Here is a 16,475-nt window from a genome sequence, read left to right as displayed (position 1 = left end):
GAGCAAATTCGAAACAGATAAGAAAGCAAAAAAACCTAACATTTAGCAATGGTATTATGTTCAACACAGCAAGCGATGAAGCTGAAATAAAGAAGATTAAAAAGTTATACGTTAAAAATGCTCTAAAACATATTTATTACCAAAAACCACAAGATAAATCCTACAATTCTTACACAAGAAAGGATAAGAATTTGCACGACTGTACTGTGCAGCTGCACATTCATCCACCTGGCAAATGATCCACTCCACTCTTTGGGTTTTCTGCACCATTAATCTCTGCAATATAACAGTTTGTTATTAGTGGTTTTAACATAAGTAAACCACAAAATACTGCATAGAGTGAGCCTCTGGACACTCTTCCTACGTTATTACATTTATTCCTTACAAATATGAAGCCGAATCATCGGTAACTTGTCTATGAGATTCCAAGATTCTGGTGACAATCCCAGCTGACATTGGGTCGAAAGGCGGCGTATAAAATTTAAATAAAAGAGTAAAATAACAACACACACTCCAAAGACATACCCAATCGACGTGCACTTTAACACACACACATATGCCAATTACATATATATTGTCATGTGACTGGAATGCAGCATTCAGTGTGGTGGCGGCTTTAAGATAAAAAAAAAGCAGTTGTAAATCTTTGCATTAACCAGTAGTGATAAAAGTTTCATCATCATTTGCTCTGCCACGATCGTTCATCTCTTTCTGAGCAGACAGAGTTGTCTCTCACTCTTTACGAAAATGTCATCGACTGTCTGTCAGGAAAAAAAACAGCTCTATGTACTTTCAACTTCACCCAGCAGAAGAATGAAGAAATGTACTTTATTCCCCTTCACAGTCGAGTCGACAGTAATTCAGGCCATTTGGTTTCTTTTTGCACGGAAGCCAAACACAGCCATTATTCATATTTCCACTGACTAAAATCTTAATTTAACAGAGCTGAGAGAGACATTACATCTATAAATCAGTCTGGCTGATTCACGCACAGTGGGCGGTTCCTGTTTGTTTTTCCCCTGAAGTTCCTCAAAAAACTGTCTGGAAGCAGATGATCCTGCCTGATCCGCGCTGGGGCAGGACGGCAGACATCAGTGCTCAGCATACACTCCCTTTGCCTCGGTCTAATTCATTTCTCAGGCCTGTCGCACCGCTTTTGTGGGGCCTCAAAGTCTCCTCTCTGTTCTCTGGGGGCCACAACCCTGATGTGCGAGGGGTTGTGCTCCAGGGCCCCCCCAGGGGTCACGGGAAGGGGCCCTCTGTTTAAACACAGTTGTGCGCTCTGCCGGCGCCCAGCATTCCTTGGGGCACAAACAGGTGGTAAATTAGGCAGACGGTGACGGATTGCCACCCCGGAGAGAAAGAAATATGTTTTGTTTATTCAATTTTTGTTTTTCATCACTGCCGTAGCTACGGAGACGGTGGACACAAAAGGATTATATTCGCGCCTGAGACCCTCCTCTGCACACACGTACCCTCCCCTCTCCCTGTCACCAGGAGGACAATGAATCAAAGCGCCGCGTGTTTACCGATGCTCCGGGGTAGTGCTCAAAGGCAGGGTGCCCCAAGCCTCACTGGGCCACCCCTCTGTGCTCACCCAAGGAGAGCAGGTCCCGCAATCATTCACTTAGCTGATAACCAGAGGGGACACTGGGGCCTCAGTGCGGTAATTAAGCAAGCTCTAATTTCATTAGCTCGTGCTTGTTGGTGGCAGGCAGTGTCAAGCCACAGCACACTGTCCAAAGAAGATGGGAAGCTTTACTGTGAGGGAGACTTAGTTGGCAGCCATTGTATGAGTGCAGGATCACCTTACACTCATCTCTTCTTCTTCGTCGTCTCCTTCTTTCACCAAAACAGTGGTTTGACCCCAGACTCTCCGTTTCTCTCTGGTGTCTATTTAGCTCCAACCAAGTGGCAGCAAGCGTGTGTGTGTGTGTGTGCGGGTCTCTGTGTGTGTGTGTGTTTAAATACTCCAAGTACACACTGAGAACACACTCGAGAGAGAGAAAGAGAGGCAGACACTGACGCTGACACTGTGCCTGGATGCTGTAACCGAGTCTCCTCAGCCTGGAGAGGAGAGAGCTATCTCCTCTGGATTCTCACGCTGCAGAGTTGGATGGAGCTCTGGGAGCAGAACCCGGGTAGCTCATGAGGTCGGAAACACATCCTGATTCTCCTGGAACTTTTTCTGTGGCTGGGAAGACAAATAGTGCCCCCCCCCGCACTCCCTCCTCAACCCCCTCCTCACACACCCTTTATGTGTCTGGATGAAGGAGAGGGCTGAGATGAATGGCAGAGGCTGTGAGAGCTCGCTCTACTCAGACCAACAACCCTTCTTTCTTCTGGAAATTGTGTGCAATTTGCTCACGCCATGCATTGACACACATACTCAAACACCCTGCTCCTCCAGCTCTCTTCATTCTTGGCAGTAAAAGAGGGGGGGGTGACTGATGAACAGTGAAAGTGATCATGTTCAGCCAGAAATGCAAAGAAAGGGATATTTTACCACGATATCAGGAGAGCATGAGGGGGAAAGAGTGTTTTCAGCAAGTCGAGATGTTTTTATATATATATACACATATACATAAATATATATATATATATATATATTAATTAACTTGCTCTCGTCTCTGGTTGTAGAAAAACAAAAGCACTGACTGAGCATAAAAGTGTGTTAGAACTGCGGCGTGTAACTTTTAACTCTAAGGAAATGTCCTTTACTGATCAGTATAGTAGTGATTTTTTATCTTGTGTCACCCATGCTGCACACAGGAAGTGATTTATTTTATGCCAACACAGATGGAGGCGACAGCAACATGGTGCTAGTAAAGCCAGAACATGGAAAGTTTCAGAAGTGAAGTCTACTGCCCAAAAAAAATATCGGCGGTTAAGCAGTTTGACCCGCTTATGACCATCATTATATTCAGGCCGCCTGGATTTATTTTGATTCTATGGCTGTAGAATGTTCAAATTTCCAAGATAACTTACACTTTCAATATCTGGTAGTTCGTGAATCTTGGTCGTTCCACGGAAGTCCTGAGGGGCTACCGTAGTGACAAGTATATAGGCGCAAAGATCTATTTCTCTGCTTTCAGGTATGCATCCATGCTTCTTCTACCTTTATCCTCCACATGAGGGTTGCGGGGGGGAGCTGGTGCCAATCACAGCTGACATAGGGTGAAAGGCTGGGTCGCACCCTGGACAGATAGCCAGTCCGTATTTTTTGAATTTTCTCGATATCACAAATGGTCTAGGAGTTACGGTAATGAGAAGTAGGTGAGGACAGGATTGGTAACCAAAGGGTTAACCCATCCCGCCCCTGTGCTGCCACTGTATACACACAAATGCTCACTCAATTAATCTGACAGTCTGTTTTCATTCAAAGGATGCAACATAAAAATAATCTTCTCGGTTCATAAAAAACCAAACATAGGCAGAATAACAACAACAAATGAAACACATCGAAGATAAATGGGTCATTACAAGATCTGTCCCAACCCAAGTGTCTCCATCATTTAATCCAGGCTTATCCAGATTAGATTAATTCTCACACTTGAAAGTGACCCCCCCACCCACAAGTTAATGGCACATTCCTAACCAAACCCATGGGGTAAAACACTTCACTTCAAGCACAGATTAGCTGTGTCGCCACAGAGTTGTTTGCCTCTTGTTCCGATCACTGTGGTGAGGTAATAGTTGCTCGGTTGGACGGAGAGTCCACGCAGGAGAGCTTCTGCAGAGGAAGCTTTACTCATTTCCTGATATTAAAATATCGAGCTACAAGTGGCGTTCCAATAGTTACCAGGTTTAGCATGATTCAGCCCCAAAGTCGTCAGTGTTCAGATGTTCACACTCCAGATGACTGCATGATCAACCAACTTCAGAAGTTATATTGTTAGCAGATGTGGCTTTTTTTGTGTGTGTGTAAAAACCTTTCTGTTGGTCATTTATTTTTGAGGAAAAAAAACGAAAATATAACTGCTCGGGGGCATCCGAAGGAAAAATGTTTCTCTGACCTTCAGAGAGAAATGTGCTTTCAGATGTTCTCCACCAGCAGCATTTGTGCTCACACAGCGAGTGCTATGACAACAGTTGCTCTAATAGGGAATATGCTTAGGAGCAAAACAAGGAAAGGTCATAGATCAGAGATGAGGGGAGAATTTCTTTTTGTTCACGTTCAAACGGAGAATTTCATTGAACATTTTTTTACGAAGCCGTGTAAATGTGCTGGCAACTGTCTGAGGTCGTTATAGTTTCTGACGCTGATTCCCAATCTCGTCTGATGAACTATGAAAGTCCTGTGTATTATTATCCACACTGTCATATTCCAAATGTCTTATTTATGATAGATTTTATTTCATCTGTCAATTCTTGAGCTGGTTTAACACAAGCTGAATATTTTATTTGTTCCATTACTTAATTACCAAACTATTTTGTTATTATTACTTAAGCCACTTATTGTCGATTAAGCCCATCAGCGCCACACGACTCTCTGTATTTCGACATTCAGCATTCCTACACTGCTCACATGAAGTGATTTGTTTTACATCAAAACAGATGCAGGCAACAGCAACACTCCGCTAGTAAAGCCTTTGGAGTGTGACCTGAAAACACAAAGAAATATTCACTGCAAGTTTCAGAAAAACACGGATGCTCCCTCAGCGTGGTCTGATAGTATTGCCTGTTTTCCAGATGGACACGGTACACTAATAACATTACATTGTCTCTGTTCATGAAGACTAAACAGAGGCAGAATAATAACAAAAGTCACACTACGTTAGGTATTAAAACTAATTCAACTATTCTCAGCCTCGTCACCATGCATCTGTTGCCCTTGGTGGCCAGTTTAACAATTTACTCCCGACATTTAGCCAACAAATGCATATACACTTCTCTGATCCCGTGCCAACACACAGTCACAGCATGCAGCGCTCACATACTGAATAATAATTTGGCCACATATTGAATATATGAGCCTTCTCCGAGGAACAGAGGGTATAATATACATATATTTTTATGGTGCGAGTCAGTCGTTCATAAAAGTGATTTAACTCTGGCTTTTCCTCCTCTCCTCCACCAGCTGTCCAAGTGCACGTTTTAAAGGGAGACAAAGCGGGCGAGTGGTGGAAGTTCACCGTCAACATCATATCCGTCTACAAACAAGGTGAGAACCGCATCCGCCGCGGCGACCAGCTGCTGTGGGTGCGCGCAAAAGACGTGGCCTGCAAGTGCCCCAAGATCAAGCCCGGGAGGAAGTACCTACTCCTGGGCACAGACGACGACTCCCCCGGGCAGAGCGGCGTGGTGGCCGACAAGGGAAGCCTGCTCATCCCGTGGAAGGACCTGTGGGGCCGCCGGCTGAGGAAGTTTCAACAGCGCGACAAGAGGGGGAAGTGCTAAAAGTAGCTGGAGATGAGAGAAGGGAAGAGCATAAGGGAGAGGTGAAGGCAAAACAATACCTCTACTGGGATGAATGCAAGGAAGAGGAGAGGATAGATGAATAATAATAAATAAAAAAATCAATAAACTGGAAGAATAAAAGATAAAGAGACACAGGTGAAAAGTAGGAGAGATGGGGAATGACTGAGTGCTGCTGCTCTGAGTTGGAGCAAAGAGATTAGTTGTTTTTTTTCTAGGAACTTTTGTGAAGGAGCTCATTCTACAGTTGTTCAATTTCTGTTTGTCTTTCAAGGTTTGTTTTAATTTGCAGAGTTTGCACCTAATGTTACAGAAATGTCCCTTCCTTACTATTTTACCCATGATGCTGTTGGTGTTTTTTTGTTGCCGTTTCTTTTTTTAAAGTCCCCCCTCAGTTCAGTTGTTTTAAAGAGCAATGAATCTACTGTATCGACCTTGTGCTTCAGAGCATCGACTTCACCTCCCTGTTTGAAAGCATAGCACTGCAGGACTCCACTCGTGTATGATAAGTTCCTCTTGCAACCTGCCAAACTTTGAAGAAACCTTTATTTTCACCAGCTGAAAGTAAAACATTGTGAAAGTGTTTGTAACTGTGGATAGAGTGCCATTTTACCTGAGAGCCCTATGCTCATACGAGTGTTACCTCAGTGTTGTGGGAACAAAACTGCCATTCTATGATCCTCTCCTTATTCTGTATAATGACCTATTTACATGCAAGTCTTTTGTTCGGCGCTTATCAGTGTACTGGCAGTATGACGTGGCTGTGACCTCTCTGCAATATAAAGTAACCATACGTGCATACATAGACATTATTTTTTAGTAGACGGTGCCGTAGCATCAACTAGATGTAGAGTAGACATGTCAACCATGCACTTATTTTTACTAGTCAAAAGTTTTTTAGAACATATGAGATATGTTCAATTATAGAGTGGCATCCAAAAAGAAAAATAACCTCATACTGTGTTATATCATGCAAAAAGAAAAAAAAAAAAAGCTGTATACGTTCAAAAACCCTGCTTTTCTTAATGATGAGTGTTGTGTACAGGCTGATGTATCTTAGTGGACAGTAAAGGCCTTAACATACTTTATTCTGTGTCTGCTGAGAGAGTAACGCACATGTTCTCCATCGAGTTCCATTCACACTGTTCAAAGTAGGGCTGCACAATATCGGGAAAACATGCGATGTAGGTTATTGGGACGGCGATATGACTTGTGATGGATAAAGAAATACTTTATATACAACTGTATTGTATAGCTGTTTCATTGTTAAATGAGTTCACACAATGCTGATTAAGCCACACACCTCTCTCTATGTGCTGCTTGCTACAGCAGTGTTACACACAGTAGACAGATGGAAGCGACAGAAACATCTGTGGTAGAGGAGTGAGACTGCTGCAGACGGGTTGGAGTAAGACTAAAAACACAAAGAATGGTCCATGAAAAGTCTAAAAAAATAGCTCGCCCACCTCCTGCGCTGCCTCTGTATACACACAAACACTCCCTGACAGTATTGTATGAAAAAGCACATGTTGAAATGGAGAACGCAGCATACAAAATAATGTACAGTGTGTTACCGAGGCAGAATAATAACATCAACAACAAGAACAAATAAATCACAAAGAGTTACGCACTGTAGCTTTAAATTTAAGGCGTTAATCTCCTCCTACTTTAGGTTCCCTGTTAACATAGACCCAGACAGTATTACTGAAAAAGCACCGTCTGCTTCTCTTAACCTCCGACTACTTCTTACAAATCTGGAAACAAAATTTTAAATAAACGCAAATCTACACTTTGTGCACTTCAAGCAGTCTTTGCGATATGCATACATCTTCTACGACGTGTATATTGCACGTGCTGATCCTGTGATGATGGTACATTCTCAGTATATTGTGCAGCCCTAATCCAAAGCAGTCGCAGACATTGCACACAGGAAGGAGTACCTCATCCCACATTCAATTCCACTCCATTCCTGTAGGGGCAGGGCACCAGGAGCAGAGGCTCTCTTCAACTTCATTGTTGTCTGTTTTCTTGTTTGTCAATCGTCAAACCAAGAAGGACTGGAAGAGGGAATAGATATATATACACATATATAGCACCAGGAGCAAAACCCGAGCAGACATCAGTTTATCCGGGCACACCTAAGTATCAGACATGAGCATTTACTTCCCAATAAAGGAATAAATATAAGTGGGATGTCCCACATCTATCAAATTAACCTCGACCGCATGCTCCCTCTTTACTGTAGCTGACTGATAGCTAACAATGATTGTGAATTATGTACACATTTGATTTGTATACAGTATTCAGTGTTGTGGAAATATAACCTGTGGAGTGATGAAATGTCACATGTGTATTGTGCAGTGTGCGGTTTGCGCGCTGCGTGTCAAATGTCAAGTGTCACCTCAAAAATGACTCTTTTTGAGGACTGGATTTCCATTATTATTATTAAGACTTGGTACTCGACGAAAAAGGCATGACTGAATGTCTACGTGTGTTATATAGCTGTATAGTGTTCCTTTATTTTTTTTTTAACCTTAACTAGTTCTATCTACTTTGTGGACTTTAACCAGACCTTTTAAATAATTAGAAGTGTAATAAATGAGAAGACAAGTAAATGAATGTCGGACGAGTTTTTTACAATTGGAGAGTGTGTGTCGGGAGGATCACACACTCACACACAGTGGGTTTACACTCATGTAAAAACACGGGTTCATCTCAGTACATCGCATTTGAAATTTTACAACATACTAATGAAATCTCTGCCAACACATCTGTACAGACACATTTCAACTTGATTTGCCGACGTTAGATTAAAGGTACTCCCAAACAACCAACCAAACAAACAAACGACTGCTCCCCATAAATATTATATCTCCATAATTATCTGCTCATGTTTATACATCGGCTTGTAAATGTTATTTAGCAGTGTCCATTGCGAATGGTTGTGTAATGTCTTGTAATACTAATATATTATGTTTATCACAAATGAATATATTTAATGACACATGAAACAATGTGGCTTTTTTGTGGTTTTTGATTTTTGCCCATTCCTTTTTTTTTTTTTTTTTTTTTACTTTTGCATTGAATTGTAGATGGCTGTGATGAAAAAGTATTGATACGTGTTTGGCTATTGAACAGCCTGATAAAAGTGACCATTAATTCAAATGAAATAAACTGTAAAAACAAAACCCGGGACCATCCCATCTGAGATTTAATTTTCTTTTTCCTGTTCTTTTCTTGCTGTTGTGTTACTATCATGATCAAAAGTGTGTGGTTTCCCCCAAAAAACAGCTTCACACAAGTAGATTACATCACTTATTCTGTCTGTTGTAATTGTTTGCATATGTATCCTTGAACACAAACATAAGAAGGCAGCGGGATGCAATATGGAACAGTCAGACCTCACATACACTACACTGGTTTTTAGAAAAAGAGCTCCATAAATAAAGCTTTATTTGCTTACTTACATGGTTATAATAACTATAAATAATAGAGCTGAAACAATGACTCGATTCATCGATCATTAATCGATCGCTAAATTAATCATCTCCTATGTTTTAGCTTCTTAAACGTGAATATTTTCTCCGTTTCTTTGCTCCACGTAACAAAGAAATCGTTAAAACTCAATAATTTTGGTTTGTGGACAAAAACAAGACATTTGAGAACGTCGTCATTTCCGGGTTTGACAAACACTGATCAACGTTTTTTTAACGATATCTGACATTTTACGGACCAAGTATGACAGAGTTACTGTACAAGTTTTTCCACACTACTAATGAAATTCAGGCTAAATCTGTCGGTCGTCTGTCTTTATCTTATTTAATATTTACTGGATAATTGCTATTAAAAAAAAGAAGTACTTGCAGGGTAATTTAGTTCCACAAATTTGTTTCCCCCTTCATTCCCTGCACTTCTGCTGTAATTACAGGCAGCAATTGAAAGCACTGCCACATTTCAGTTTTCTACAACAAAATGTACAAAAGAGTGAAAAGAAATCATCTTTATTCACTTTCAAAGCTTTTTTTTATGAATGCTATTGAGAAAAATGTCCTTTTTTAAACCATTTTCCAACTGTAATGTTGACATTTACTTAGGTAAAGGACTCTTTTTTTTAACCATATAGATTACTGAGTTCTCTGAAGGGACACTGCCATTGTGGCACTGCACAAGTGAAGCCAATAGAAAAACATTAGGAGAAAATGAATTAAAACAGAGTTCTCCTGCCAAAGAACTTCAATGTCCTGCAGCGCAGGTCATCATTTGTGTTGGATCCCATGCCTCTATAAACTTCATAGACAATAAGGACAAGCTGTAAGATTGCTATAATGCAGGCATTTTACTGAAAGAGTGATATCACCAACGTGTCTAATCCAAACCGCAGATGTTATTGTTGTAGCGGAGAGCTTTTGGCATCAGTGGAAACCCTTTACTTATTCCTATGGGAGTTTAACACACACACACACATTCAGGAAAAAAGAAAATCCTGAACCCTCTCCAAACGAGAGTCCATCTGTCTTGGCTTGTGGACGGAGTATTGATATACTGCTCCTGCAATGCCCAGTGCAAAATACTCCAAAGGGGCCAACCAATTATACAGTCACTGCTTAAAGTTCAAGCTGTGTTCTCCATTAATGTAAGGATGTAAGGCCACCAGGATTACTAGCAGTAAAACCACACTAACTCTGCGGAGATAGGAATGAGGAGGTCAGTGTGTGTGTGTGTGTGTGTGAGCTGGTTGTTAAGGCCTGGTAAGTTTCACGTGCCTGCTCAGGTTTTACTGGCTTTTCTGATAATGACATCACGGTGTCATTCAGAGCATGAACATACATGAACAATCTCCCTGGATATATATCTTATTATAAGGCCCAGAGTTGCACAGAATGACTGCAGGACTATGGGTGGAGTGGAAGAGAGATCTGGGCGTGTGCGTGTGTGTGTACTTTCCTCTCAGTGTGTGAACGAGATGGAGCTGGAACAACAAACACAGACATGATATGACCAAAGGTTTTGGCATCCGTATTACATGCAGGCGACCAAACGCAAGGGTCAGGTTTCCATTGGTGGCACCCGACTTTGGAACTTTCCACACAGATGCGTGTTCCCGTTCACACTGTGGTCATTGTCTCCCCGCTAACAGCACGGAGACTCCTTGGAAAACAAAGGCGCCGATGATGCGACACGCAGCGGTCGTCCTAGCTTTGATGGCAGGTTGGCGCTTTGACAGTCAGCTGCACTGACACCGGCCAGAGCACGGAAAAAAGCAAGTGTTTGACTGAAACTGCGAACTCTCCCATGACATATTTCCTATACATGTAGTGATGAGGACTGGATGGAAAAGATTTCTTTGTCAGAGTGAACAAATATTGCCTTTTCTTTATCGTCTTTGCAAGTAGATACAGATCTGGATTTAAACGTATTATGTCTGTAAATTGATTATGTTATGTTATATTACAAACACACACACTAAATCAGGATAGATAGTTTTCATATAATTCATCAGAATCTGACCATTTATGTAATATAAAACACATTTTTACAATTGACTTGACCATTTTTCTCATAATAATTAATTCATGGCACCTACAGAAATGCCACATGCCACAAAAATTGAGGACACAGTGTTTCAATCTGGTGTGGGGCTTCGTCAGACCAAAACATATTCTGACCTGAGTGGAAATTACTTTTGTAGCAATGGAGTAAGTGTACAAGTACTTCCTCCTTTTGTACTTTGTATTCTACCGGCCTGACACATTCAGAAGAAAGAAGTGATGGTTTATAATTCCATATCGTCACAAACTATAGGGACAAACACAGGAAAATAGATCAGAGGCTGAAATGATCACAGTGGATCTGTGACGCTTCCACATCCAGCAAAGCCACCACATTAGTTTCTGGTGTTTTATTCCGGCATCGTTTGCGATAATGACGTTGGTATCGGACACAAAAAGTGGTAACGTCCCATCCCTAGACCAAATACATTACTTGAGTTAAAGGTTTTATATTTCTTTATGGGTGAGGTAAAACATTCAAAGCAATTCTATGTGTTTTTTCCTCAGAGTACAAAATTTATTTGTAGAGTGCATAAATACTATATTGTTATACTATAGTGAATTATTGCCCAGCCCTGGTTCAAAGCTATAAATACAGAAATATACGACACATTTAAAAGCTCCTTGAGAAAAGCGACTAGCACAGTGGGACAGGAAGCGATACTGGCTGCCTAATCCTATTCACACATCCTCATCAACAGGGCCAATAGCACAGTCAACAAGAAAAGAGGAAAAGGTGGTATTCAGAATGTCCAATAACAATCTAATTAGCATGTAATTACAGCGTATCGAGGAGACACTCATTAACTCCGTTGTCAGAAGAATGTCTTAATGACAGTGATTGGTGTTTTATTCCATGTGGAGAGAAGAAAACTAATTATTGAGAACTACCCAAATGAGTGCGAGTAAGAGCTGAGAAGCCTGTGATCCTTGAGTGGATTAGCAGTTTGTGGAGAAGGAGGAACACCGGGGAGGATCACAGAGAGCGATTTGCATCACCCAGCAGCAATGGACCTTCAGTGACACCATTCCTAATCTCCATTCACAGCCGAGTCCCGCACCTCAGGGGAGTAGAGTGTCGATAGAGGATTCCATTTAACTCCAACGCCACGTTTCAGCTGGAGGCGAGTCGGGGGAACTAAATTCAATCAAGTTCAGTCAGATCTGACGTCTGATTTTATTCATGGAATCTCTCCTATCGCAGCCACTTCAAGTTGGAAAACTACATGTAATCACAGTCTTTTGTTTTCCTGGAACCCACTTGGCCCCCTGCTCCGTCTCCTTAACCCCCAGAAAAACAAGAGCTGCGGCACAGATGCTGTTTTGTTTGTCCCGTGCCCCCGACTAACAATACAACACTGTTGTCTCAGCTGACTAAATGCATTTACAAACCTTGTTTACTCTCCCGCTTTCAAGAACGAGAAAATCATATAAGACAGAACATTAGAGCTGCAACTAACGATGATTTTCATCAGCGATTTATCTGTCGGTTATTTTCTCGATTAATGGAGCGAATGGAGCAAAAAAATGTTGATGTTCTTGAATGTCTTGTTTTGTCACAAAATGATTCAATTTTTAATGATTTCTTTGTTATCTGAAGCAAAGAAACCAGAACATATTCACATTCAAGAAGCTAAAACAATCCGAAATCTTGCTTTAATCATGAAAAAAGCTTCAAACCGATGAATCGATTATCAAAACAGTTGACGATTAAAGGTAGTAAACCATTAATAATCAATTAATTGTGTGGTTGTTTTTGCAACCGAAAATTTACCAACACCAACTGGGCTCATATTGGACAATACCAGCTGTCAATCACACCGGTTTCCACTTATATACGTTGTGCGTTATTGTCTATTTTCCTCTAAATGGTAACTAAGTGGCTAAGTGCTACTTCTGTCCTACTTCCTGGGCTTCACTTTTCAAATCAGGGGACTTCATACAGTCGCTGGACGAAATGATCAGTGCAAATACAGTTTTTCTCATATTTTTTGGGGGGCAAAGTAACTCGCATACTTCTCCGTCTATAGTCTGTTCTTTATTTTCCACAGTCCAGTCTTTTAACACCATCCATCGTCCATTCGTCAGTTGTCATTCTGTTGCTTCCCAGGCCTCATTCACAGTCTGGCTGCGGCCGAGTGACGGAATGAGGCTCGATGAAACAAAGAGTGAAGCACCTCTGGAGATGGAGGGAGGTCTTCCAGAGGTACTTGATATCAGCTTGCTGTGTGAGCACCACACAAACACACACATTTTTGTGCACATATCCTAGTGAGGACATACACAGACATGACCTTCTCAAGCCCCTTGCCCTAACTTTAACCCTTAACCTGCCATAAACCTAATTCTAACTCGAACCCGAAAAACCAGGTCTTAACCCATAAACAGCCCTATTTTGGTCCTCACAAGTACACATGAACACACACACCACAAAAAAAATCAGTGTGCAAATGCACATGCATGCAGAGACACACACAAAAGACAAGTCCAAAACACCTTTAAAAGCACCCCCACCTCTTCACTCACCCATTCACTCGCTCCCAAACTACCTCTCCATTTTTTCTCTGTCTTTCAATGCACATGGTTCAAAAGCCGTATTCCTGCCTTACTACTTTGGAGTACAAAGGCTCTTCTTATGCATCCTGGAGAAGCCCCACTAGAGAGGCCTCCATCCCATCCTGGATAGGAGAGCACACACAGACAAAGTCAGTCCTCTTTCATTATTCTCATTTCCATTTCCATACAGGATTAAGCCACTTGGCTTTTGGATGGTGTGTACTATATTTTTCACCCGCCAACCAACCCCACACACACACACACTGCATTCTGTCAAGGTCCCAGTTAAATTATCAGTAAGACAATCAGCTAATAAACCAGGCCTTTTTAATGTCTATTGACACACAGTGCAGAGTCCAGACGATGCCAGAGTGGATGGATCTCATGGAGTCTTCTCCACAAACTCACTCACTTCAGTTGCCTCATGAGAGCAGCCTGTTTTTAAAGCCCTTGAGGCTTTAACTGGGACACGCGGAAACCAAACACAGTTGAACAGACACCGAGAGCGATTTGAAGTCATTTAAATGTCAATTTAAACTTATAGTCTTTAAGATTGACATTCAGTCAAATCCTATTGTTGAATTTAATTTGTCTTCTTAAGCAGATTCATTTTCATCAGCCTCACCATTTACTCTTTTTACACTATACATCTAAGCTGTATTAACTTCATGTCAACACTTAACCACAAGTTATTGGAACAAGGTTTGTTTGCTGTTGTTGATTATTTTAATTACTTATACATTTATTATATACATTTTACATTTATTTTACATTTTGAACCTTTTAAAATCCAGGATGATCAAGTGGCTGAAATGTATTTATGTATATATGTATATGTGTCGGCTGGCAAATTAAAAGGAAATTTAAATTTAATGGGACATACTGTTAGAAACTTAGAAACTATGGCTGGGTTTTTAAAATGTATTTTTCTTTTATTAATTTACCTGAATCTTTCAGTGTGTGACAAAACTAAAGTGTGTGTGTGTGTGTGTGTGCATGCGCCGTTTCTCTCTCCCTCTTTCTCTCGACATGAGTTTGTGTTTTCTCTCTTGTCCTCTCGACTAAAGATTTACTAACATGTTTAAAACATCAAGATGCCTTTTTTAGTACCAAATTTGTACTTCACAGGAGAAAAACTGTGTTTAAAGTCTAGAGAAAGCCATTAAAACGGTCTTTGAATTTAAAAATACTTTTTGTGTTGATTCTAACATTCATTCCATGATTTCATATAAATAAATATCCGTTATAAGCTTTAGCGATTAATTACAGAAAATTGTGCGATGAATTAGTTCATTCTTTTTAATGGATTGACAACCCTAATATTTATAAATAATGTAATGAGGTTAAACTGATACTGAGCTATTTTCAGCCTCAGTTCTCTGAGTCTCTGACAAAACAAAGAAAAAGGGCTAATGAAAACTTAAAAACTCAAATGTCGTAGTGAATCAGAAACGGTTTTGGGGAAATCAGTGTTGACATGAAACAGTGTGACCATAAAATACAGTTGTTTGTTCACTTGAGGCCTCAGACAAAATCTACACTGTGAAATAAGCTATTAACTTTCGGTTTGTGTGCTTTTTAACTAAATACCCAATGATCTAAGTCCACAATGTGAGACAGAAATGTGTGGAAATCTTCTCCTCCTTTTCTGCTTGGCTGTATTCCCCCTCTTCCCTTCCTCTGCCACCCTCCCTCCCTTCTCATCTGAATACATTAATATCTGAAAGTGTTGGCTCGGACCAAAAATACTCATGGACTAAACAAAGTGCAGAGTGACTTCAGGGTCTGGGATCTTCAAATAAACCCTGCCTGGGTGTCCCGGGGACAAGGAAGTGGAATTAACTGCTATATTAGCTGACCTTCATCTTGTTGTTTGTCCCAACCTGCCTGGCTGGGCCCTGGGCTGGCCTGTAACCACGGTCTCCAGGCCCAACAATGCGGGCATTTCCCTCAGCGTGAAAAAAAACACAAGCCTCTGGGTTTACTGAGCAAACAAGACGAGCGCTGCCAAACGCTCCTCGCTCCCACATTTCACAATCACTTTTTCTATTGCCATTTTTCCCCTCTTTGCTCTAGGCCGTCCTCGGCGCTCTATGAAGGTACCAGACACTTCTGGGCCGGGACCGAAAAGTAGGAAAACAGAGCGCTGACCTATGCTGAGATTTAGTGTTAGAAAAACCGCTCACGTAGACGCGCAGACCTATAACTCTCAGGATGTCGCGCGTTAGTTTCCAGAGAAGCTGCGATGTAAACGTTTTCTCTCATAAACAATCATCACAAAAGGTTCCACCTTTACAGCGCGCGTACACGTTTGATTCGCCGAGCGCTTCGTACCTTCCCGGGCAATAAATCATATCAGATAAAAATGTCTTCATCGTCTAAATGACCAAAAACTGTTGAATTTCATTTCAACAAGCTGTATGTTTTAAAGGTTATGGGTCTGCTTTCGCCATTAGTCAGCCTGTTGTTCCATCCGAGTGAACATGACATAAAAGCAGAGTAAAAGTAAAGTGGTCCTGCGTTGCTTGTAAATCAAGCTCCTCGCTTGCTTGGATTAATACAGGAAGACGTCAAACAGTCAGGAAACAGAACTGTTGTATAAGAACGAGGAGAGAAAACTGCAGGAGAACACTCCCGTTTTACTGGAAACCCTGACTTTTCTGGATTTCCTGTGAGGTCAGAAAAACCACTGTGGCAAGTGGTTTCACAGGAAGAACGGTCTTTGTCAACAAGAATAAAATAAATGCATTATGAAATACAATAAGTGAGGTTTGGGGGGTTACAGTTCTGAGGTTATTAAAAGCTGGAGGTCAAAGTCAGAGTACGACAAATATCAGTGCTCAAGATAAAAGAGAGAGGAAGGAAATAGCACGCCCTGTTCAGATATGAGGGTGTGTGTGTGCGACAGTCTACCTGTGGGTCACACAGTGGGAGGTTTGGATTCAATTGTCG

The 16,475-nt window shown here is 41.2% G+C and overlaps 1 protein-coding gene across 2 annotated transcripts in view; it reads left to right on the top strand.

The window, feature by feature from the left end:
- ntn1b (netrin 1b) overlaps positions 1-7,505 on the top strand; it is a 51,015-nt gene extending 43,510 nt beyond the window's left edge. For both annotated transcript variants that reach the window (XM_058653657.1, XM_058653656.1), the window contains exon 7: positions 5,081-7,505. In XM_058653657.1, the coding sequence (XP_058509640.1) occupies positions 5,081-5,400 (320 nt within the window). In that variant the 3' untranslated portion in view covers positions 5,401-7,505. The remainder of the gene's footprint in view (positions 1-5,080) is intronic.
- The last annotated feature ends 8,970 nt before the right edge of the window (positions 7,506-16,475 follow it).

Source organism: Solea solea, chromosome 16, assembly GCF_958295425.1.
Source record: "Solea solea chromosome 16, fSolSol10.1, whole genome shotgun sequence".
Lineage (NCBI taxonomy): Eukaryota > Metazoa > Chordata > Actinopteri > Pleuronectiformes > Soleidae > Solea > Solea solea.
The sequence above is the reverse complement of the archived record's forward strand: the minus strand, read 5'-3'. Positions and strand labels throughout refer to the sequence as shown.